Raw genomic sequence first — 23,872 nt, 5'->3', positions numbered from 1 at the left:
GCACTGCCACTGCGTCCGTCACCCTGAGACATAAGTTGACAAATCCCATGTACCTGTAATTTCACCAGCACCCTTACCATTCAAAACCCAAGAACACAGTAATGCTTACATTACTACTTGGCGGCAGAAATAAACTGGCAGTACTACCCTTTTTTTTGTTAATCCGGGGGATTCTGCTTACGGATACTCCGGCCCCGCGGGGGCAGAGCCGGGGTTATGTGGGCCTGGGCTGAACCCTGAAGGGGAGCAGCCCGACCGCACTAAACCCCGGAGAGTTCCTCCTCTCCGCTGTAGGTTCGAGCTCGAGGCTCCGAGCGTTCCATCCCGGAGCCCTCTATGCTGGGCAACAAACTCCCTCGAGTCCGCTACCCAGGGGCTATGGGGGGCCAGGACAGCATCCATTCAACTGTGAAGTTCAGTGGCTGCTCCCCCAGCCCCCGCGGCGGATCTGTTGGCAGGCTCAACCGCAACATCTATTGGCGACTGACGGGATAGCTACCGCTGGACAATTTTCAAGTTGTGGTATCCCACAACAAAAATGTGTATTTAATAACTATAGGGCTTCAGTTTCAAACCAAAACTTAGCAGGTTCTCTATACGCAAAGCGAAATATCTCCATATGAAAATTATGTACAAAGTTATATACTTTATTCTTTAATAATTCGTTTTAAACTTTTATTTTAGCCTATTTTCAATTCGATTTTATGTAATCGGATACAATACGTCGTATCGTGAAACAAATTACCATATTTTAAATTTTTATTGAATTGATATAATTGATTGAATAAATATAATTGAATAAATATTCAATTATATTTTGTGAAATTATTCCACTAGTTTGTTATAATTATTATTAATACAAAGATCGAACACACAGAAAAAATCCTTCGATCCAGCCGGATTCGAACCGACGTCTTCTAGCTTACCCGCCCAGGCGAGAGACGTCGCTATTCACAGTATTTTAAATTTTTTCTTGAATTGATATTCAATTATTTTTTGTGAAATTATTCCACTAGTTTGTTATTTTTAATACAAAAATCGAACACTCAGGAAAAATCCTTCGATCCTGGCATTAGCATATTGTTTGGACAATGTGCTAACGTGTATCGTATATTTTTTGTAAGACCTTTAGAATTTACCAGTAAATGCCTTAAACATGATCTAACAAAATAGGGTTTCCCGCTTCTCTTCCCACGACTCGTCTTAATGCAAACCACCATATTTTGTAACCGGCTTCAAAAAAACGAGGTTTTCGATTCGACAGTATGTTTTTTTTTATGTGTGTTACGCGATAACTCATTTGTGAACCGATTTTGATGATTCTTTTTTTTTTGTTGGAAAGATAGTACCTCAAATGTGGTCCCATTTAAATTTGAAGAAAGTATTCCACCTCTAAGGATGACAAACTAAGTGATGAATGACTTTTGAGGTCGGTTTTTTAGTACTCTGTACTGATATTTCAATATAGGTAGTTCCAAAATATATTACATTTAGATCCAAAAAATTGTTTTATTTTATAATAAGTGACGGGACCATACGGGACGAACAAGTCGTACGCCTGATGGTACGCTATACGCTTGTCCATAACAGGTGCAATGCCACTCAGAGCTTTAAATCGCAAAGATCTGTGGGGCACTGTCACTGCTCCCGTCACCCTGAGACATAAGTTGATGAATCCCATATGCCTGAATTTCACCAGCACCCTTACCTTTCCAAACCGGAACACAGTAATGCTGACTATACTGCTTTGCGGCAGAAATAGGTAAGGTATTTTAACGAAAACAAATTGTTTAATCTCCTATAAGTAACAATCGCGAAAACCTAAGAACTTTAAATGTCAATGCACATTACATAATGGCAAATAAATGACTGCGGCCCTAATGAATGAAGGTAATGAAAAAGCTTAAAAAGCGATAACTTGACCTTTTGATATCCCATTAACCAGCCCTCCTCATCACCAAATAAAGACTATAAATTTGTTACACAAGTTTGGCTAAGTTCATTCTTAAAAACTTTCTTCCAAAACCCAAAGCAAAACAAGAGAACCGAAAAACCGCGTTACATAACGTCATCAACGTGAAACAACAACGATCTATTTTTATTGAACAAGGTATCCGTAATCACTACCGCATTACAGGAATGAACGAATGAAAACAATCGACACACGATTCTCAAGCTAAATAGACTAAAACGAGTACCTTCATGACCACCTGTTGCATTGTCCCAAACAATAGCGCCTAACGCATTGTTACTACTATCCTGATATTAATTGTGGTGTGTTCATATGTGAGCGAATTATTTTGCAGTTTTAATTTTTTGTAGTCAGAGTAACCGTACTCTCTTCTTATTATCATCATCAACTCCTTTATAAGTCCCACTGCCACTTTGGGACTTCACACGTTTTCCGAGTGTTGTGAACCTTCTTCTATGTGCGGAGTTCATCACAACATTTTCCTTCAACGAAAAGTCATAAACTTGAAATTAAATTTGCACATAACTTCTAAGAAACTCAGAGATGCTTTTATTGCAGATCGTGGTTTTTGGGTTTAACTGATTTTTTGCCGTAACGCCACCTGCGAGAAATTCATGGAATTTTTTTCTTCACGCACCTAGGTACCATTACAGCTACCAGAGGTTGACAATTTTTTTTTTTTAATAACGCCAAAGCTTTGGGCTTGTTTACAGATTCCATGCTCACAGCTGGCCACTGAGTTCTAATGAGTTTTTCACCATTTACAATCTTGAAAATCAAGAACTCGATAGAAAAAGGTTTTCATTTGGACTGTATTTTTTTTGTGTGTGATTACTCCGGCATTTCTGAACAGATTTCGATGATTCTTTTTTTATTTGAAAGAGGATACCTCAGTATTTGTCCCATTTCAATTTGAAGAAAATATTCCACCTCTAAGAGTGGCAAACTAAGGGATGAATCCGGTTTCGCGCACTTTCCGGAAACCAGTTTCAATATTAAAACTTGGCAAATATAAATAATTTTGAGATCGGTTTCTTTTTTATAAAAAAGTTATAGGTATTATTATTTGAATGACTTTGATGTGATATAACCACTTTTGGCGTATGATCAAATATGGCTGTATTATACCAGCGGTACGAACTTATAATATTAGTTATATTATTAGACATATTTCGTGTAGTAAGAGGTAGTACAGAGTCAACATGCAATAGAAATTTATATTTCTAAGTTCGGCTCGATTTGGTATATTAATGCAAATACAAATTCCGTTATTCGTTTACACCTCAAGTGTGGACACAGTACAAAAAATACAAAATTCTATAGCATAAGCTTTAAAAGACCACTCTCCAGATGGTCGGCGAACATAGTGTTGATAATTTGGAAAACGAAGAAAAAAGTCGCTGCTGGATGTGCTCAGGATGGAGTCAATAGTCTTTGTGATCACATTTTTGTTTTTAAACTCTTATGATGCCGTTGCCGAAATAAATTCTGGTACATTCTTCAATAAGTGAGTAATTCTTTTATATACTTTTCACGAGTCTTAAACACCCGGTCTTCCATCCATCTACTATTAAGCATTATGTGAGTACCTAGTAGAACAACAGCCCTGCTTATCCTAACCATGAACCAATAACTCAAGAGCCTGCTGATCACGTTACAAGACAGTGCAGTCGAGTATTTAGTAGCTTTTGGTGCGCCAGATGTCGTGACAAGTACGAAATAGCTATTTTTGTAATTACAGTACCGGCAAGCTATGTTTTATCCATCCTCTAAGCGCTATGATCGCCGTTTTGACAGATTACAATAGTGAGGTCCAATCTCAGTTCTATATCGAAAAAAATATAATCAAATTGGAGTCGCGCCTATAATTTTTTAGATTTACAACGAGTATTGCAAGGGGTAGTTGATTAAAAAGTTTCAATAAAATGAAAATAAAAATAGGAAATGAAACTATTTTTCCGGATTTTAATCGCGTATATTTGTTTTTCAACACACACGTGTGTGTCAACCGTGGCATGATTGAATCAACCGTGACCATAGGACCTGTAAAGGGCCCGAAACGTTTGTGGTTTGTTTGAAAAAACAAATAAATAAATAAATCCAGAAAAATAGTTTCATTTCCTATGTATAACAAGCGCGAAAACCTATGAACTCGAAAATAAAAATGTTTACTTAATTTGCATTAAGCTTTGACGCTAGTTTGCCGAAGGTACAAATTATGCTGGACAGCGAATCTGTAAGTGACGGTCGTATTAGATGTTATTTTTTTTTAATTTTTATTTGGAAAAGCAAATGCCGAGTTGTGTCGTAAAATTATATAGGTATCCATAAATTTTACCGCTCGCCACTATTGACAACAACGTATAGCAATTAGCTCCTTCAACGTAGTTATGAATTAATACGAAACTTGATGAGCGGACAAACGTCAAAACGGCCGTTATAGCGTGACGGTACTTTAATTTTTTTTCCTGATAGATAGATGATAACACGTCTATTCAACACAAATACAAACAAACAAAACATTTACAATCGCTTCACAAAGTATAACACACATTATTAATTTAATAGACGTTTATATATAAAACACATACTGCGAGAAAAACAAATACTATGAGAAAAACGAATAAATACTGTGAGAAATAATAAAATTTAATGTAACTATGACTACAGTTTGTGCTGAAATGGCCCTGACTCAGCGTAAATTCTGTAGACCGAGAGAAGCCAAACAGTGCTGGTTTTCTGCCAGTATCCAGTAGACAAGCTGCAATTTATTAAAGCTACTCTAATTTCTAGTTATAACAAACAAATCAACTACATGGCGCTTATTGCACAGATTTTTATGCATAGCACCAGTTGTTATTTTATTTTGTTTAGGATTAGCGCCATCTACTAATATTAGGAAACGTTAATTTATAAATTAGTTTGTAACACACAATGCCAGTTATTGACACGCATATTTATCAAAGTTCAGAAAGTAATTTTAACTCACGATAAATATTTAAATAAAACTTGCTTCTTATATATTTTTTTATGATATTAAGTGATGGAACGAACAAGTCGTGCGCCTGGTACAACAGTGCCACTCAGAGCTTTAAATCGCAAAGGGCACTGCCACTGCGCCCGTCACCCTGAGACGTAAGTTGGCTAGTCCCATGTACCTGTAATTTCATCAGCACCCTTCCCCTTCAAAACCGGAACACAGTAAGAGTGAGGACAGACGAGCATAATTTTGTGGGTTGTGTTTTTTGAGTTGCGCTGTTTGCCCTCGACCGAAATTCGGTTGGAACGCCAGACGAACGTATTTTATTCAGTTGCTTTTAAGCGTTTATACCAAACTGATCCCCTTTCCTCACCCCTACCTCCACCCGCGCCAGCGCGTCACACGATGCGACCGAAAGTCAGTCGTCATTACGCCCGTGAGTCGGCATATAACTCGTTTTGACAACACTGACTGCCTCCGTGGCCGAAAGTTTACCATGCCGGACTGCCACGCCGAGGTCCCAGGTTCGATTCCCGGGCCGGGAGAAATCTTTGTATAGCTCACATTTATTTCTCTCGTGAGTTTGTATGTAATTTGTGGTTGTTTATGTGTGTGTCCATGGCACCCGCGACGCAGGGTTTCCCTAGTTGAGATGTTAACATATCTGCAAACAACAGAACGACCCATTATAAGCTTTTTTTAATCTTATTTAGTTTCCGTTTTATGTTAAGCGCAATCAGCGTAATTGACATTTTTTAACCTACTTAAAAAAAGTGGTTTTTTTTTAAATGTGTATTACGCGATAACTCCGGATAATTTGGAACTGATTTTGATGATTTTTTTTTTAAAAAGAGGGTACAAATATAGTTACTCGACACGTGTTTCGCCTCTCTACGAGGAGTAGCTAATTAATTTACCTCCATTTTTAATCGACTTTAAAAAAGGAGGAGGTTCTGAATTCGACTGTATTTTTTTTGTATGTATGTTACGCTGACTTACGTTTCTTTTTTCTTGGAAAAAGGGTACCCTCAGTATTGGTCCCATTTAAATTTGTAAAAATATTCCATCTCTAAGGGTGGCAAACTATATGAATGACTTTTGAGGTCGGTTATTTAATACTCTGTACTAAGATTATATCAAAGAAAAACTACTTCCGTTTGAAAGCTACCAAAATGCATATTCGTTAGTTATGACGAGACGGCAGAGAAGCTGTTTACCTTTATCATTTACAACTGTGCACAAAATTAAGTATAGGAAATGAAACTATTATTTCGGATCTAGATCGCATTTACTTGTTTTTTTCATACAACCCAATATTTCGGGCCCTTTACAGGTCCCATGGTCACGGTTGACTGAGGTGGTACAGTCATCAACAAGTTATGTCTAACATTAATGCAAACCAAAAAAAAATTTTTTTAAAGAAGCTTTCCAATTTACGCTACAAAAACACATTACTAAATTATTTTCTTTTAACACTATAAGTATTAAATTTAATTTTATTAATAAGTAATAATGGTAATTAGAATCAATTATAACATATTAATTATTATTGTAGTCTTATGTCTGCTTGGGATTTTTCATCAGAGGAAATACTGGATCGAAAACAAGTGTAAACTGCCCAAAACGTTGGATTCCGAAATATGAAATGAAATCCGAAAAAATAGTTTCATTCTCTGTATGTAACTTAAGAGTGCGATTGAATTTGCCGCGCAATTGCCTATAAGTCCCAAGTGTGGCGATGCAATCGCCCGTTTGTATCGATGCAGCCGCAAGCTTGTATCGCATTTGCATCACTGCTTAAAATCGCGCGCGTGTCTAAAATTGGCGATTAGCGTACGTAATTGATCAAATTACGTAAAAATTATTATACCACATGAAAGTCGTTACAATAATACGAAGTACATGATTAAATTATGTACATATGCAATTTTATAACTCTAGTATTTAGGCCATCGAGTACATAACCAGAAAAAGAGACGAAATAAGGGCCATATATTCCTGGTAACATTAGCACACATTAGCGATACAGCTCTTATAAATATCAACTCTCGTTTGCACTGAAATATAGGCAGGCCAACTACTGACTGTGTGTACGTCTCCGTATATTCCAAAAATATTCTGTATTTATTGTAATAAAGATAATATCTCTAACAATGCCGTGCTGTTCTACTCAGTGGTGTAGGAAAAACAGCAAAACATTTAATTACAAAGCGAACGGAATCCCATTACATCGGTAATTAAATATTAAATATGTAATTTTGTAATTTTCGTCCATCATAGCAAACTCAAGTTAATTGGTCGATTTTAAGTGAAACAGTTGACGACACCCATTGACGACACCCGTCAATTGTTTCGAACTCGGGCTAACCAATCGGAGCGCAGTTGTCACAGTGATGATATGGCAGAATAGTTTTCAAACAAATTAAATGACATTTCGTCTCTATTTCTGGTTATATATATGCTCAATGATTTAGGCTTAAAAATGTTATCGACTAATTTCGTTAATAGAATCTTTAACCCTTTCTGCCGAAAAGTTGTGATTTTGCGATGTGGCTTCATTAGACCAAGAATGTGATTTAAAGTTTGTTTTTTGTTTTATAATATCGAGTGACTGATGGTAAGCTACACGTCTATTTATAACAGTTGCTATGCCACTCGAGCTTTACATCGCAAAGTGTAGATGGCACTTGTCACCCTGAGACATAAGTTGACAGGTCCCATGTGCCTGCCACCAAAGGGATTCAACTCTTGGATCTCTTGAGAAGCAGCCGTTGTACCGCTGCTCTTCAAAACTTTTTTTAATAATTACGCTTTCACAATCACCTAAATATAAACCACCACGTTTTAAAGTCGCATGTTACGCGTATTTTACAAACTATTTGATGCAAAATGGAAAAAATCTCATTAAAAGGAGAACAAAATGGAATCATTCAAAAATCTTTACTTACAAAACCAAATCCATCACAAAGTACAAAATCCATCCCATTCAACCCATCAGGTAAATGCGCCTTATATCACTTTGACATATCAACTTTCTTTGCGCTGAAATCACAAATTTAGAAATCTGAAATAGTACAGCGCTAGCAACTGACCTGTGTGTACATCTTCGTATATTCCAAAAATGTTCTGTATCTATTGTAATAAAGATAATATCTCTGACAATGGGGGCTGTTTGCATTTTCGTCCATTATAGACAAACTCAACTTAAAGTTTTCGCTCGTTTTGAAGTGAAACAATTGACGACACCCGTCAATTGTTTCGAATTCGGACTGACCAATCAGAGCGCAGTTGTCACAGTGATGATTTGGCAGAATAGTTTTCAAACAAATTAAACGAATTTCGCCTCCATTTCTGGTTATATACTCGATGGAATTAAGAGTCAAATTAAAAATACAGGTTATATGCTCCGAACTCAAACCAACAGATGGATCATGATTCGACTTTAAAACGTGGTCTTGGAATCACTGGGACTCCAGAGTCAACATTTGCCAAGGGATTAAGATTCAAATGGTAAGATTGATTTCCTCCTATTAGGTACATTTTCCAATAACGAGGATTTAACTTCATGTGCTTAAATCTGTAGTGTCGATCACTAGTAGGGGAATTACCGCACTTATCGACGCAGAATCGGCTGGAGTCGGTCAAAAATTTATAGGTTCAACTCACACAGGCGCAGAGTCGAAGCGTCGCGACGCGTCCTGTTTTTCACCTACAGCGTATTCATCTCTCTTTTCCCGTTATTAAGGTACAAATATGTGTTATGCAAATATGGAATCGTGCGTCGATGTGCGACAACGGTTCCGGTTTGGAAGGGCAAGGGTGCTGGTGAAATTACAGGCACATGGGACTTGTCAACTTATGTCTCAGGGCGACGGGCGCAGTGCCCCTAAGATATTTACGATTTAAAGCTCTGAGTGGCTAGCAACTGTTATGGACAGGCTTGTCGCTTACGATCAGGCGCATGACTTGTTCGGCTCGTCACTTTTATAAAAGCAGCAAGCCAAATAGATCCTTGCTACGTGCGACTTTTGCCTTTTGCCTCTTAATCTCAATTCAATTCATTTCAAATCTTTATTTTGGACAAAATATCCATATAGTGTTAGTAACAAAATACAAACTATGTTAATATAAATCATCTAAACGTTGACATGTACCCGTACCCATTGATATAATATGGGCCTATCGTTCCTATCGGCCACTGTACAAAGAAGGCCATCATAGACCTGTGTCGGTCGATCATATTTAATAACCCGGGTCACTCATGACCCATACATACGTAATGTGTTCGGGTCAAATGGTTCGATAATATATTCGATCTTTTAGCGGGTCACTCGTCCCACACGATACTTCCATATAGCGTTATACAATTAGCTTTTATTATTTCCTGCTGACGGATAATGTGTTTATAGTTAAATGCATCATTGATAAACCACACTTACGACACTAAAATATCTTTCTAAGAAATGTAACACCTAGAAAACAAAAATACATAACAAAAAAGTTATGAGCATTCAAAATTACTAATTAATTATTCATTAATATTTTAACATTGACTAAAAATAACGGATAACTCACGTATTTAAGTCAAATTTTTACTCGACTTATTTCGAACCAATTCGTGGTTCTTAGTCATGAGATTCGGCGGTGCATTCACCGAAGGATAAAGAGCCATTTAATTGTTCCCGGTGTATATAAGATTGCCTGCTCTTGTGGCAAAAGTTACATAGGAGAGACCGGCCGTAACACATCCACACGACTGACGGAACACATACGTAGTATGAAGAACCGGGACAATCGGGGCTCTGCATTGACGGAACACTCATTGGATTCGGATTCGACGCACTATATTCGTTTTGATAAAGTGTTCGTACTTGCGAGAGAAAAACATTTCATTGTGATAGTGAATGGTCGGTACCTCCCCGTTGGAAAACAGTTTTAGGTACTACGTCAGTGGATAGCGTAGACGAGACTTTAGAAAGTGACGTTGTTAGTGTAGTGTGCCATCCTGCATATGACCTTAATAAAAATGAAGTAAACGAGGGTAGTTTCTCGCCGACGCCGCCTGCGCCCGCTGCCGTACTGTGTGATCGGGCTGCCATATGCCAGAGCTTTAGCGCGCGATTTCCGTCGAGTCACCGCCGCGGAATCTCATGATTAAGGACCACGAATTGGTTCGAAACATGTCGGACAAAAATTCGACTTAAATACATGAGTGATTTTTAGTTCATATGTCTGAGTCTCACGGTGGTTTTCTATTTAAAGTTTTAACGTTAGTTAGTGTACTCATAAATACATAAGACACTACGTACGCCACGGAGTAATTAGGATGAATTATTCATAGACTCATTGATCCGTTGATCCGTTAACCCGTTGACCTGTTAACTCGTTGATCGATTGCCTAACTTTTTGGTTCGAACGAACATTCTGTCGAACAAATCTTCGGCCTAAACGAAGAATTAGAAGGCGAACCGTGTCGTGAGTGTTCACGTGTGAGTGAACGCGATAACAATTATATTGTCAGTTCCAGACTGAGCATGTGAATTGTTGAATAATCTCTAAAATTATAGTGATAAAGTCGAATATTGAGCGCATGACCCATGAAACTGTAAAATGATCGGGTTATTTAGAAGCTTGTAACCCGGGTTATCAGGTCACAAAAGCAGTTGGAATCATTTTGATTCGATCGAACACGATCAACACACGTCTAGGCCATTGGCGCACTCTACACTCTGCCATAAGGGATGCTACCCGCTTCCGCAAAATGGCACTAAAGCCGTCAAGTGGCGCCTCGTTAAACATTCCCGAAGCGCTATAGTAGCGCGGTAACCCTAACAACATTAATGCATGGACATTAAGCTATTATCGGCTCAAACAGAAGCTACGTCAATAAGTATGATAACTGCCTAACTGTTTGGTGCATCACTTTCGAACGTATACCGCTATATCTGGTATCACGCTTAACAGTAACACTATCTATACCCTAACTCAGATGACAGGAAAAAATACCTAACGGTTGTTCAAACACAGGGTTATCAATATCAGAATCAGACAAGATTGTAAGACGTGGTATGTGACAATAAAGACATCATTATTTTATCTCTTACTCGTCCAATTGCTGCCGTCCGCAAACTAAAACGCTAAGTGACAAAATATTTTTTGAGATATCATAAAAAAACCATAGCTCAGTTTTAGAATATTAAAATTGTTTGATGATATTTCAGCTATGCATCGTTAAGGTAAGTTCAGATAAGTCGATCACGTTAACTAATTTTAACTGTTTTTAGAAGATAATTTTTCACTCAATTTTTTGCTACTTATAACGGTTATTTGACCATTTGTCACTTTGTGACTATCAATTCTCGTCTCCTCCCATTTCCTTCTCCCAATTTATAAAGTACAAGGTTCTTGAGACGAAATAGTATATTTTTTATCGAGGGGCTAAATCGCCAATGTGGTAACAACCCGAGGATTACTAAGAGGGTTTATATTGGCTTTTAGTCTTGAGGTGAAAACTTGACTTTTCACATCGATTGCGGGAAAAGAAATTTCAATCTCTCTACAACAAAATCACGAATCAAAAGTCTAAAGATTTCGCGGTATTTTTTTCCAACCAGACACAGGTACAAACGCAACAAAACGCCAATCAAGAGCGTCTTTCGAACGATTTAAATGCTACGTCGCGTCACTAATATCCATAGATACACAAACGCTCTATCGCGGGAAAATATGGCGCCGCCGTCTATGCGGAAACGGCACGGAAATAAAACCGAGCGTACTACTGACTGTTTGAGTTTGTCTAGGTCACTTGAAGTAAATTCAAATACTAGATACGTTTTACTCCCTGGTTTACATGATGCACTTTACTTACGCTGCGTAAAGCTACATTGACGTATTTTTCAACCGATTTCAAAAAAGGAGGAGGTTCTCAATTCGACTATGTTTTTTGCTATGTATGTTACGCGATAACTCCGGTATTTGTGAACCGATTTTCATGATTCTTTTTAGTTGGAAAGAGGGTACCTCCATAGTGGTCCCATTTAATTCTGAAGAAAATCACCCACCTCTAAGAGTGCACGCATGAAGATTCATTTTTATAAATAGCGCCTAAAGTTTATTATAATAAGCAATTATTTTAATGGTTGATTTTGCTATTCTCCAATTTACGGCGTTTTTCTCTCTCAATATAGTGAGAACCGCTTTTTATTATCTACTGTGTCAAGATCCCTTATAGTGGCGAACTAAGGGATGAATCCGGGTTTGCGCACTTTCCGGTAACCGATTTCAATAAAACTTGGTAATTATATGTAATTCCACGTACTCGTGAGGTCGATTTTTTTAGTACGCTGTACCGAGATTATAGAGGATGAGAAGTGAAATATCTATTTCTTGAACAGGTTAAGCAAAGTAAAACCAGTAGGGGCGCCGATGCATAAGAACTTTCTGCCGCTAACGGAGATCCCACCACCACACCAGCCACTCCACTATCACCCAAACGGCCGCAGACATTTGGACGATGATTGTACGAAGCAACCAGAAGGCAAACAAGTCTGGGAGGGAGGCAAAATCCACTTAGCTCAGGAATATTATGATGATGCTGGAATGAGAACAGTGGCTACTATTATCTTTCCGGACCATATTGATCGTAAGTTTTATTTTATTTCACTGAGTGTATTACAACTTGAAATGGCTTTGGTTGATTCCGCATAACAACGAAAGTGTTGAATCAGTCGCTTTGGAAAAAATACATAGTAAAATTGAGGATATACACGGTGTGAAAAAAGATTGCTAAAAATTTTCACGATGGAAAAAAAACACAAAGTTACCTCGAAATTTTACAAGAAAACCGCCATATTCTATAGGTACTTTACATATACCAATGATTTTTTTTTTATATATCAACTGAACTATTTAGAACATGTTGTATAGTATACGATATACATTTTTCAAATGGTTTAAAAAATATATTCTGAAATAAAGCCAGTGTCCATGCCGCTCGAACCAAGCAAAATGAAAAATTTAATTGGAGCTGAGGTAATATCGACTCTTAACTGCTCATAACAGGTTATGATTTCTATGAAATAGAAGAAGAAGAACAGCTCATTTCAGGGTAATTTTCAGGTTAGTTTTCTCTACCTAATTTTGGTGGCAATTTTGGTCATCCTTTTGTTTAAGATGCTTTGTTATTTAGAAAAAAACAATCCTTATTTGAGGCTTTCGATCAATATAGTAAAATTACAGGTGCTTTTTTCTCACATTTGGCGGGTTCGATACCCGGTTCAGACAGGCGATTATTTCAAATCTTTAAAATTGTTATTAAATAAAAAAAATAAAATAAAATATCTTTATTTTAGACTACAGGGTCCATAGATTGTTAGTAAACAGAAAAACCTTAATAACGATGTTAGTACTATAATAATAATAATAATAATAATAATAAGAAGAAGAATACTTGCTAAAGGGTACACCGCTGTCGGCAGAGTCACCGAGGTGCACGAGTAGCGTGCAGCTCGTTGAACCTGCCGAGCACTGCACCATCCAGCCTTCCTTCAACTACCTGTAAAAGACTGTTGGAGCTTCCCCTCACTCTTTGAATTAGAGAAGCAACTTTTTTACGCATAAGCGCAAAAAAGTCGTCTGTGTGCGCATCGGCAAACTTGCCCGAAGCACTGCAGTGCTTTTTGTAGTGTGACTTTTTGGCCTACACAATGGATTCAAATGAAAATTAAAGTATATTCGCATTTAAAATCGCGCTTATTTGCTTTTTCAAATAAATTGTCAGCCGTAACCCGTAAAAAACCTAAAAAATTGACTTTTTAAAAAAACAAATATACGCGATTTTAGATCGAAATATATTATATTATTTTATTTGCAATATGCAGCAATTGCGAAAGCATATGAATGAATGAATGGATTACCTATATACAGATATATAGAATTACAAAATGTAAAAACAAGGAAGAAAAAAGTAAACCATTCGATACACAGTGTACCTATTTATTTCCACCAGACAAACATTTCGAAGTGACCACGCAAGTGCCATATTTAACTGTGGGACTAATCGATGGCATCGGCTACCATCCCAGCACAATAAAGAGTGAACACCCTCCCGAATGCGAGAAGATTTACCAGGTACAAATTGCTTATATTTTATATTAGTATCCGCTGCTGGCTAAAGCTCAGAGAATTCTATTTTATTCAGCGGCTGTACTCTATAAGCAACATTCTACTTGTTGTATTTTTTTACCAAGCAACATTCAATGCTTAAGTGCCTTCAAATTAGACGCTTAAAGAAGCGCTGCATAGCACCACTGCAGCGCTGCAGCAACGCCACTTCTAATTCTCGCACAATATTTAAAAGCGCAGTTGCAGCGCCACTGTCGTGACACGCGCGCACGTATTTTACAGTCACCGTTGTAAACATTGCGTGTTGAGTTTTTTTAATGTAACTTTTGCGGGAAAAATTAACTTTTCCGATAATGAAGCGTAATTTTCGAGTCAAGGGCGCTGGCAACGATAGTTTAATCAAAATATAAGGACGACTGATGTTATTATTATTACGGTGGCTTCATTCAGGGCATATGCGGCCCCTCATCACCGCGACCATTGACTGATCTGTTGTGATCAGCAGTAATTACAGTTCAGGGCTAAGGCCGACAGCATTACAGAACTGAAGGACTTTCCTGGCTCCGACAGTTTTTATGTCGATTTTAAGACTTTCGTGGTTATTCACTAAATGATTATCACTAGTATCAGGTTTCTTACCACGGTATGACTTCTTTTTATTTTCCCGATATTTCGGAACGGTTGCACGCTCCATGGTCACGGGTTGACTGCAACCCGTCAGTCAGTCAACCCGTGACCATGGAGCGTACAACCGTTCCGAAATATCGGGAAAATAAAAAGAAGTCATACCGTGGTAAGAAACCTGATACTAGTGATAATCATTTAGTTTTTATGTCCTCTGGTTGTGGCCTATGCCTTCCCGGTATGGAACTCCGTACGAGCATTGGGTGAGGAGACGCACAGGAGTTGCATCCGCCTCGTGGCTGAATCTACACTCTCAATTATCTCTCTGCCCCATATTTGACACGTGCTTGTTCAAGCCACAATGACTTGTTAAGATTCTAGTAAGCATTCTGATGCCGTTCCTGTCCAAGGACAGGTCTTCTCTACAGTGTTTGAAACTTAGCCGGCATGAGCTTAGCCAGGCTGTATGCTACCCCTATAAAGGGTTCGGGTCCAATAAAGGTTTCCCTAGCACCAGCTTTTGCCAGTTCATCCGCTGACTCATTACCCTCGACGTCAGACTGTTCTGGAACCCAACGCAGGACCACTTTATACCTTTTCCCGAGAGTATTCATTATAGTTACACAGTTCTCTACTAACCTCGATGTTTGAGTGACTGAGGTTATTACTTAAAGAGCAGCTTGGCTATCTGAGTTTATATAAATACGAGCCCTGTACCCCTACCTACGGTGGGGTCGGGCTCGGCCTGCGGCGCGTTGTCGGGTTCAGTTTACGGGGTGTGCTCATGCTCTTCGGTGGCACAGCAGTTAGTACTATGGGCGCTTGATGAGGAGGTCGATTCCCGATTTGGGCCAATTTAAGAAACGAACATTTTTAAGTTGGTTTTGGTCTGAGTATTCTGAATTATCGTTGTTTTGGTATTCATAGTACAGGAAATTCGGCAGTAGTTTGGCATTTTTTCCCCCTAAATAATTCTCTTTGGCATAGCTTTCAAGAAAATGGAATCCAACAGATGTGGTTGAGATACAACAACGCTATAATATCTCTCTATAGTATCGCTAAAGTATCTCATTTCCACTACATCGGGAAGTAAGCCTTACATTTTTACAATTGTAAGATCTTGTGCTCGTAATCTATTACGCCTCCGTGTATAATTACCTCCATACGAAGGCGTGGGAACGCTTCGGGCTTCGCCCTCCGCGAACCTCAGCCTGGGGCCTAGGTACTTAGGACTTTGTTTTAAAAAAAATTAAATAGCTCTTTAATGGCGGCCATATTTGAAAATTACAAAAATATATTATGACCACTAATTATTATCAAACAATCTTAGAAATCTTTTCGCCGAAACAAAATTTTTAACCCAAATTATGATGCCATGTCATTTTCAGTCGAATTAGAAGAAATTTGTATCCATCGCCAAAAAAGTTTGTATGGTAGCCATATTCAAAAATGGTGAAAAATAAATTTTAACCGCTAATTATTATTAAACACTCGTAAAGACCCCGACATGTCCATTTTCAATCGAATTAGTGCACATTTTTATCTGCCGCTAAAAGAGTTTGTATGACGGCGATATTTAAAAATAGCGAGAAACTAATTTTGATCACAAATTATTATCAAGCGCTCCTAGAGACCCCCATATGCCAATTTTCAAAGGGATCTGAGTAATTTTTTTTCTGCCGCCAACGAACGCTTCTATGACGGCCATATTTGAAAATAGCGAAAAACAAATTTTGAGCACAAATTATTATCTTTATATTTCGAGTGGCCTTCACATGCCAATTTTCAGTCGAATGACAGAGCAAATCTCTTTCGGCATCTATTTATAACGAAAAAAACACTTACGTGGCAGCCTCATTAAAAAATGGCGAAAAGAAATTTTTGACCCCAAACTATGATTAAGGACTCCTAAAGACCCTCGCATGCCAATTTTCAGCCGGATCGAAGCAAGTTTTTCTTCGGCTGCCATTTTGAAATCGCCATCTTGATTTTTTAACCCAGGCAGTTGTCCAGTGTTACCCTCTATGACATTCTTTCGAGCACCTCCTACCTATCTCTAATAGTTTCCGTGATAGGAGGCTTTGAAATTTCTATGGCGGCCATCATGTTTATTTGAATTTCGAACATTTTTTACGTCCCGCGGAAATTGCCCAGGTTGTATCTCATAAAAATGCACAAAAATCCATAATACTTGTCAACGTAGCCTCTCTTCAGGTTCAAATCCGTAGAAGCAATTATGGCGTATATTTCAGCCAGAAAAATAGACGAGTGTCGTCTCATATTCAGCTTGTAGCTGAACCTGGGGCTCGCGCCATGTATACCACAGCTTACGTTCGGTCCCATCTTAGACCCAGCGGTATACCAAAGAAGGCTACCGTCCTTCCAGGTGAGACTGTTAGTTTCCCAGTCTTCTCGGCTTGGAAATTCTACATGGTAGAGTTTTTTAAAGTTTTGCTTGGTAAGCATGATATCAGAAGTCATTCCCAAAACAGAGTGTTCCAGAATTATGTGTTGGACTGATCTCAATGTCTGGGAGAGACATCTCATCTTAACCTAGTGGTAAGCCTGTACATGCTGGTACTGACCTCCCTCTGTATGTATGTATACAGAGAAGTCAGATTCCACTGCTGAATTGTAGATTTTTCAATAATGCATTTAGGGCCTCCCCACCCTAAATACATTATTGAATCTGACTGCCGTGGTGGACATGGCTCTCGTTGCTAGCAGGCACGCGATACGCTGTAGACTGCCCAATGTGGTATGTGGTACGGTGTCCCTATCTACCGACCCGAGAGATAGGGTTTTCCGGAGAAACTACGCGCTCGACAGCAAGACCAGGGTACGGCGGGCGTTCGGGCCAAGCCCTCCGTCAGCCATACGCTTTCACGGGCGTCTCTGGCGTACCCGGATTTGGATATGGACTCGCCAGCGTTTGTGGTTAGCTGCAGGGAACGGACACGTTCGTCTGCCCCGGTTGCGCGTCTTAGTAGCGGTCTAGTTGAGGGCCTGAGGCGAGGAGACGCGCGGGGCACGTGAGTTGCCCTTTAAGTCGGTAGCTATGTCCGGATATTGTCGCAGGGCACTGCTACTTGGCATCTCCGGCACTAGCCCGGAAAGCTAGTAAAGGATGAGCCAGCTTTCGGTCCCTCCGGCCGCGTAGGAATCTGGGAACAGCAGCTTGATTTTGATTGCCTTCCCCAATCGGAAACTGCGTCTTTTCCGAATCGAGGCGTATAATATTGCGGATGGGCTACCCGATTGGATCGATTCCGATTGAATTAAAATCAGGGCCCTGGAGAGACGCCGTCCATTCGGCGTCGGGAAGTGAGCGTGCCTTACAGCTCCGCCACCAATAAGGAGATTTAGTAGTGAATTTAGAGTCCGCGGCTCAGCGGTGGCAACCGTTAGTCGTACTGAGCGCGATGGGAAGTGACCATGCCTACTGACAGCTCCGGTACCTATCTGGAAAATAGGGAGGGTGCTGCACGTGCACCCGGGGCGGCTCACCTCAGGCACTAGCCTTACAGAGAACCGGGTGAAGTCCGTGCAAACGTGCTGATCTGGAGTTAGAACCTGACTTAGATGGTCCCTGTGCGGGTTCCCTCGCACAGGTCATAGTGCTGTTCCCGCATAACCAAGAGGGATTGATAGGGACTAGAAACAAAACGTACGTAGAAAGCTTTGGGACTGGTATTTGAAGTAATTCTTTTCTCAAATCAAACGTTCGGGTATATGGTAGCCAATGGCTCATACGAACATTGCTGTCATAATTCAACATTTTTAGCGTTCCTTTAAAAAAGTCCATGACTTTATAATATACTCCCGGACACGTAAATCGAGCCACCTTGCATTTTTGTTGTTAAAAGGCTGAATACAAAAGTATTGTTATCACTGAAGAAAACAGTTTTTCCCGGTTTTATAAATTCAAATTTTCAACAAGGACTCATGGAAATGACGTTTAGTATACCAATTTCAAAACAGCTTAGTAGTTTTCGATCAATCAAACATTGTTTAAGCTTATGCCGATTAATCTGAAAATGCAAGGTGGCTCGACTTACGTGTCCGGAAGTGTATAATGCCGATAACTCTTATCGGCATTTAAATGTTTATCGGCATTCATACATGAATAGCATCGAAATATAAAATAATTATATGCCTTAGAATCATTTAAAGTTATATTGTAGAAAAATAATGAACGTAGATTACATCACTTTTGAGCTGATAGCCTGTGCATTTATGGTTTTTTTTCCCTTCTATTTATTTATCTTTGTACCTCGACGGAACAGTAGAATGGATTTTGGCCCGTACCGAACACAGTTGCAATTTCGTTCATATTAAATCATATTGGATCGCGCTCCAGGGATCACATACCAAATCTGCTCTCGTATAGTACAAATTTTTTAAACAATTTACACATACCATTCACAGTTGCGGTTAGTGTTGGGTCATGGAAAAATTTCCATTTTGAAAATTCATATTTTTCTGAATACTTTTCTCATATTTTATCACATTTACCACAAGAGACAATAGAGAAACTTTAACAAATACTCTTTGAACGTTTTTTTTAAACAAACAGTGATGAAGCGTTTCTGAAAGCAGTTTATTATATGGATCACCTCCAAATAAATCGCAAAACATTAACTTTAATTACTTTTTTATCCGCTACCAGGATCACATAGCAGAAGCATACTCTGATGAAACAACGGACTTCTCCGAAGAGTCCTTGGAAGTGGCACGAGTACCCTTGTACCCTCCAGCCGGCACTCAACCACCACTGAACTCAGTAGAACTGGCAGGAATGTACGCCGACATGAGTTTATGATCAAGAAAGAGGCAAGAAATACTAATAACTACAAATGGAAAAGAAACAGACTGCCTTTTGAGCTTTCTCTTCAATATTTGTTCACTATACCTTTTTGGGTTACTTCAGTCGTCCAAAGCTTGTTATGAATAAGTAGGTATGGATACGCAAAACTTCTAAGATAAATTTTGAGAGGTACTTACCATATTTTTGTGTATTTCGTAGCAATATCAAGTCAACATATTCACTAATTGATTTCAAATGCATAAGAATTATGCAGCACTTCCACTTTGCAGGTGTCTTCCTTTAACTCTGTCGACAAACAAGATTACTTAGAACGAAACGATGTTTGTGATTTAACCGGGGATTACTTTACCAATTTTACGATTGTCTTCATCATGTGTATGCTACATATTGCAAAAACCATGTCATCGTTCAGTCAACGGCTTTGGACTTTACACTGTCTTAATATAATATAATATTCAACCACTCGGAAAAAAGATGAAATGGCTAGACAAAACAAATATTTTTACATTTTTGTATTTTTTATAATAAACTGTTATTTAATATAATAATAAATAAATAAACAAATAAATAAACACTTTTTTTCAACGTAGTTTAAAGGTTTTCGGAAATTTCACTTTTTAACCGATTTTAAAAAAAGGAGGAGGTTCTCAATTCGACTGTATGTTTTTTTTTGTATGCATGTTACGCGATAACTCCGGTATTTGTGAACCGATTTTCATGATTATTTTTTTGTTGGACAGAGGGTACCTCCATAGTAGTCCCATTTCATTTTGAAGAAAATCATCCACCTCTAAGGGTCGCTGGTCACGCATGAATATTCATTTTTATACATAGCGCCTAAATTTTACCTAAGGAGCAGTTATTTTAATGGTTGGTTTTGCTATTCTCCAATTCAAGGCGTTTTTCTCTCTCAATATACTTTGAATAGTGAGAACCAATTTTTATTATCTCCAGTGTCAAGTCCTGTATAGTGGCGAACTAGGAGATATTTCAATAAAACTTGGCAAATAGATGTAATTCCTCGTACTTTTGAGGTCGGTTTTTTTTTCAAAACTAAATTGAATATTATTGACACAAATATCTTACAAACACAAAGCCAAATTTCTTTGATCTTGCAGGACTCGAACAAGCGACTGTTAGCGCATAACTAACGCATGATGCCAATGAAGCGTCATGCTTGAGATTGTCCTTTGATTTAGTCGAGTACCTATTGCTTATTTGATAGTAGTTGTTTCGGATGGATGTCGAACAGAGAACGGGAATAGACCCCCTGGGTCCAAACGATGACCCATTACACACACATTTGTGCCCTAATACGTGGAGCGAACTATAAGTTTCCGGAATGAATAAGAAAAAAAATACTACAAATGATCAGAAATGAATTTATTGTTTCTCAAAATATTCTCCGTTAGCGTTAATGCACTTTTTCATACGAATGAACCAATTTTAAAAACATTTATGCCACTCCTCCGTAACAATCTCTGAAACATATTTTTCAATACTCTTCGACAGCCTCTTCAGGTGATGAAAATCGTTGACCGCGTAACTGGTTCTTAATTTTTGGAATTAAATAACAGTCACAAGGCATAAAATGTCAGACATATGTGTCAGAAAAGGCTAGGCACAAAAACTCTATGGAATCTATGCATTAGTAATATACTATGTAGTAATGAATGATCATTCGAATGCGAAAATTTGTAGGTTACTAATTTGTCATTCGAATGACAAGATTAGTGATTACTAACGGGTAATAATAGTAATATTACTACTCGTTACCATAGTAAATACCGTAAATGTGACGCGGACAGGGATATTTTGATATGGACATGCAGAATGATCTGGTGGAGTTCCAAGTACTTCCGACGTAATAATCTAACTGCCTCCTTGACCGAACGGTTACCTTGCCGAACTGCCACCTCTACGTGGCTAGGTTCGATTCCCGGGCCGGGAGAAATATTTGTATGGCCTACATTTATTTCTCTCGTGAGTTTGGATGTAATTTGTGGTTGTCAATGTGTGCCCATGACACCCGCGACACAGGGTTTCCCTAGTGCGGGGCTATGTTGAGTGTATGCGTTACTTATTTTAATCTTTCGAATCGCGCACCTGATTTGAGGCGAGTGATTGTGTTTGATTGATAACTTACCCATTCGAATGAATATTATTAATAACATTGAAAGGCGCCCTAAGTCCATACGAAACAATTGCGGCGTCAGGGCGATATGGAGAAACAACAGTACGCATCGACTATTGAACAAGGGTCATTAAGTTCCTACACTATACACCTTCTCTATCATTTGAACTTATGAGATGATTCCATACCATTTCATCCATTTCTTTCCTATACGTCTAGCTCACTTTACGCCGATATACAAATCCTTTCACCGCGCTTGGACAAGCATTATTAACCGACTTCATAAAAAGGAGGAGGTTCTCAATTCGACTCGTATATATCTTTTTTGTAAGTATGTTACACGATAACTGTGATAATTGTGAACCACAGGGTACCTCATAAGTAATTCCATTTAAATTTGAAGAAAATTTTCCACCTTTAAGGGTGGCAAACCAGGGGATGAGTCCGGCTTCGTGCCCTTTCCGGTAACCGATTTCACTAAAACTTGGCAAATAGATGTAATACCACGCACTTTTGAGGTCGGTTTTCTAGTACTCTGTATTGACATTATTATTTATAGCTTGTCTGTGGTTTATACCGTCGATATGAAAAGAAGACGAAGATCAGATGAAATAAATTTGATGTTTTAAATTGCATAGTTAAAAAAAATCACGCTATAATAACCAGGGATCGGAATAGGTATAGTTTTTTTACCTAAACTTCTAGGAACATAGACAGAAAATGGAGACTGCCTTACGGCAATATTTTTTAAGTCCTGGACCTGTTCGAGATTCGGTTTCGCATTCGGTTCGGTTTCATCCCCTAATTTGTCACCCTTAGAAGTGGACTAATTTCTTCAAATTTGAATGGACCCACTACAGAGACATCTCCTTTGCAGCAAAAAAGTCTCAAAAAAAATCGCGGAACATACGCACTAAAAAAGAGAGGAAAAAAATACAATCGAATCCAGAACCTTCTCCTTTTTTTAAACTCGGTTAAAAATTGTGCAAATCTTGTGCAAACATCGTAATGACAAACGCACGTAGCAAAACAAAGGAAATGACAGTAGAACACCATCGAGAAATACATTTAGGGAACGCTTTCGATATAATTCCATAAAATAGAAAGGTCTCTTTTTGCCAAGTAGGTACCCGGAAATACTAGATTATCAAAGTTTTTCTTTTTTTACCGAACACTCTCACAGTCCCTAGGGAAAGTTATGTCACTGACACAGGTTACTTTCCTATTAGATAATAAAACAAATTGATAATCCTTATAAGTATTTATTTATTCACTTAGTATGAACTACTCTCCATATTAACAAGCTTAACATTGTCTCGGTCTCATTTAACTCGATTTTAATTATAAATAAACAACCCTCAACAAATTGGGACCTTGAAATGGTTCGCCATTATTTATTAAAGCACAATAAGAACTTAGAAAAAATTAAAATTGTTTACGCATAACTTGACAATATTTTGGACTGTTACCAATCCAAATTGCATAAACATCAGTAACGAATAAGTGTAAACCAATCAAGAAAAATTGCGTCAATCGAAAGTATATTCTCTGCTCTTCTTTTTCTTTTGTGTTATTTAAAACGGCAAACAATAAAAATTCGCACGAAGCGTTACGCCTCCACATATAAATGGCGAACGGCTAAGGAGTGGAATTCCCTGCCTGCAGACTTGTCCCTGAACGTTAAAACTTGGACCTTTTCAATGCGAGAGTGAATAGGCATTATTTAGGTGTGCACGCTCCATCGTCGACCTCGTCGTCACTTTCCATCAGATGAGATGGAGGTCAAATGCGCACTTACATTTCATTAAAAAAAAACTGTCCACCTGATAGGAAGTGGAATAAATTAATTAAATTCAATACCTTTACAAATACAAATATCTTTATTAGCTATACATAATTACAATAAAGGTCAACATCTACAATTAGGCTAAATACAGTTATTCAAAACGCATAAATTACCAGTGGCTACCACACTAAGGCAGCCCTGTATCGTGCGCCACATGGTAGAACCAATTTCCGTTACTTACAAATATATTGTTCTTAGAATATATTGAAAAATAGAACTTATTCGCTGAGGTTCGTACACTTTTTTTATCGCTTTTTCTCTTAAGGGAACGTATTCGACGTGCAAATTTCATCACGATGTTTTCCTTCGCTGAAAAGCGGTTACCTATCAGTAGCCGAAATGACATTTGCCAGAAATAACGTTTG

The 23,872-nt window shown here is 38.4% G+C and overlaps 1 protein-coding gene across 1 annotated transcript; it reads left to right on the top strand.

Moving 5' to 3' along the window:
- Nucleotides 1-8,362: 8,362 nt before the first annotated feature.
- Nucleotides 8,363-19,989, top strand: LOC113240022. Its single transcript, XM_026477223.1, has 4 exons — nucleotides 8,363-8,462; nucleotides 12,347-12,594; nucleotides 13,960-14,081; nucleotides 19,369-19,989. The coding sequence occupies exons 1-4, from the start codon at nucleotides 8,377-8,379 to the stop codon at nucleotides 19,519-19,521; spliced, it is 609 nt and encodes a 202-aa protein (XP_026333008.1). The 5' UTR covers nucleotides 8,363-8,376; the 3' UTR covers nucleotides 19,522-19,989.
- Nucleotides 19,990-23,872: the final 3,883 nt, after the last annotated feature.

This window comes from Hyposmocoma kahamanoa, unplaced genomic scaffold, assembly GCF_003589595.1.
Source record: "Hyposmocoma kahamanoa isolate Upper Pololo Valley unplaced genomic scaffold, ASM358959v1 119, whole genome shotgun sequence".
Classification (NCBI taxonomy): Eukaryota; Metazoa; Arthropoda; class Insecta; order Lepidoptera; family Cosmopterigidae; genus Hyposmocoma; species Hyposmocoma kahamanoa.
The sequence above is the reverse complement of the archived record's forward strand: the minus strand, read 5'-3'. Positions and strand labels throughout refer to the sequence as shown.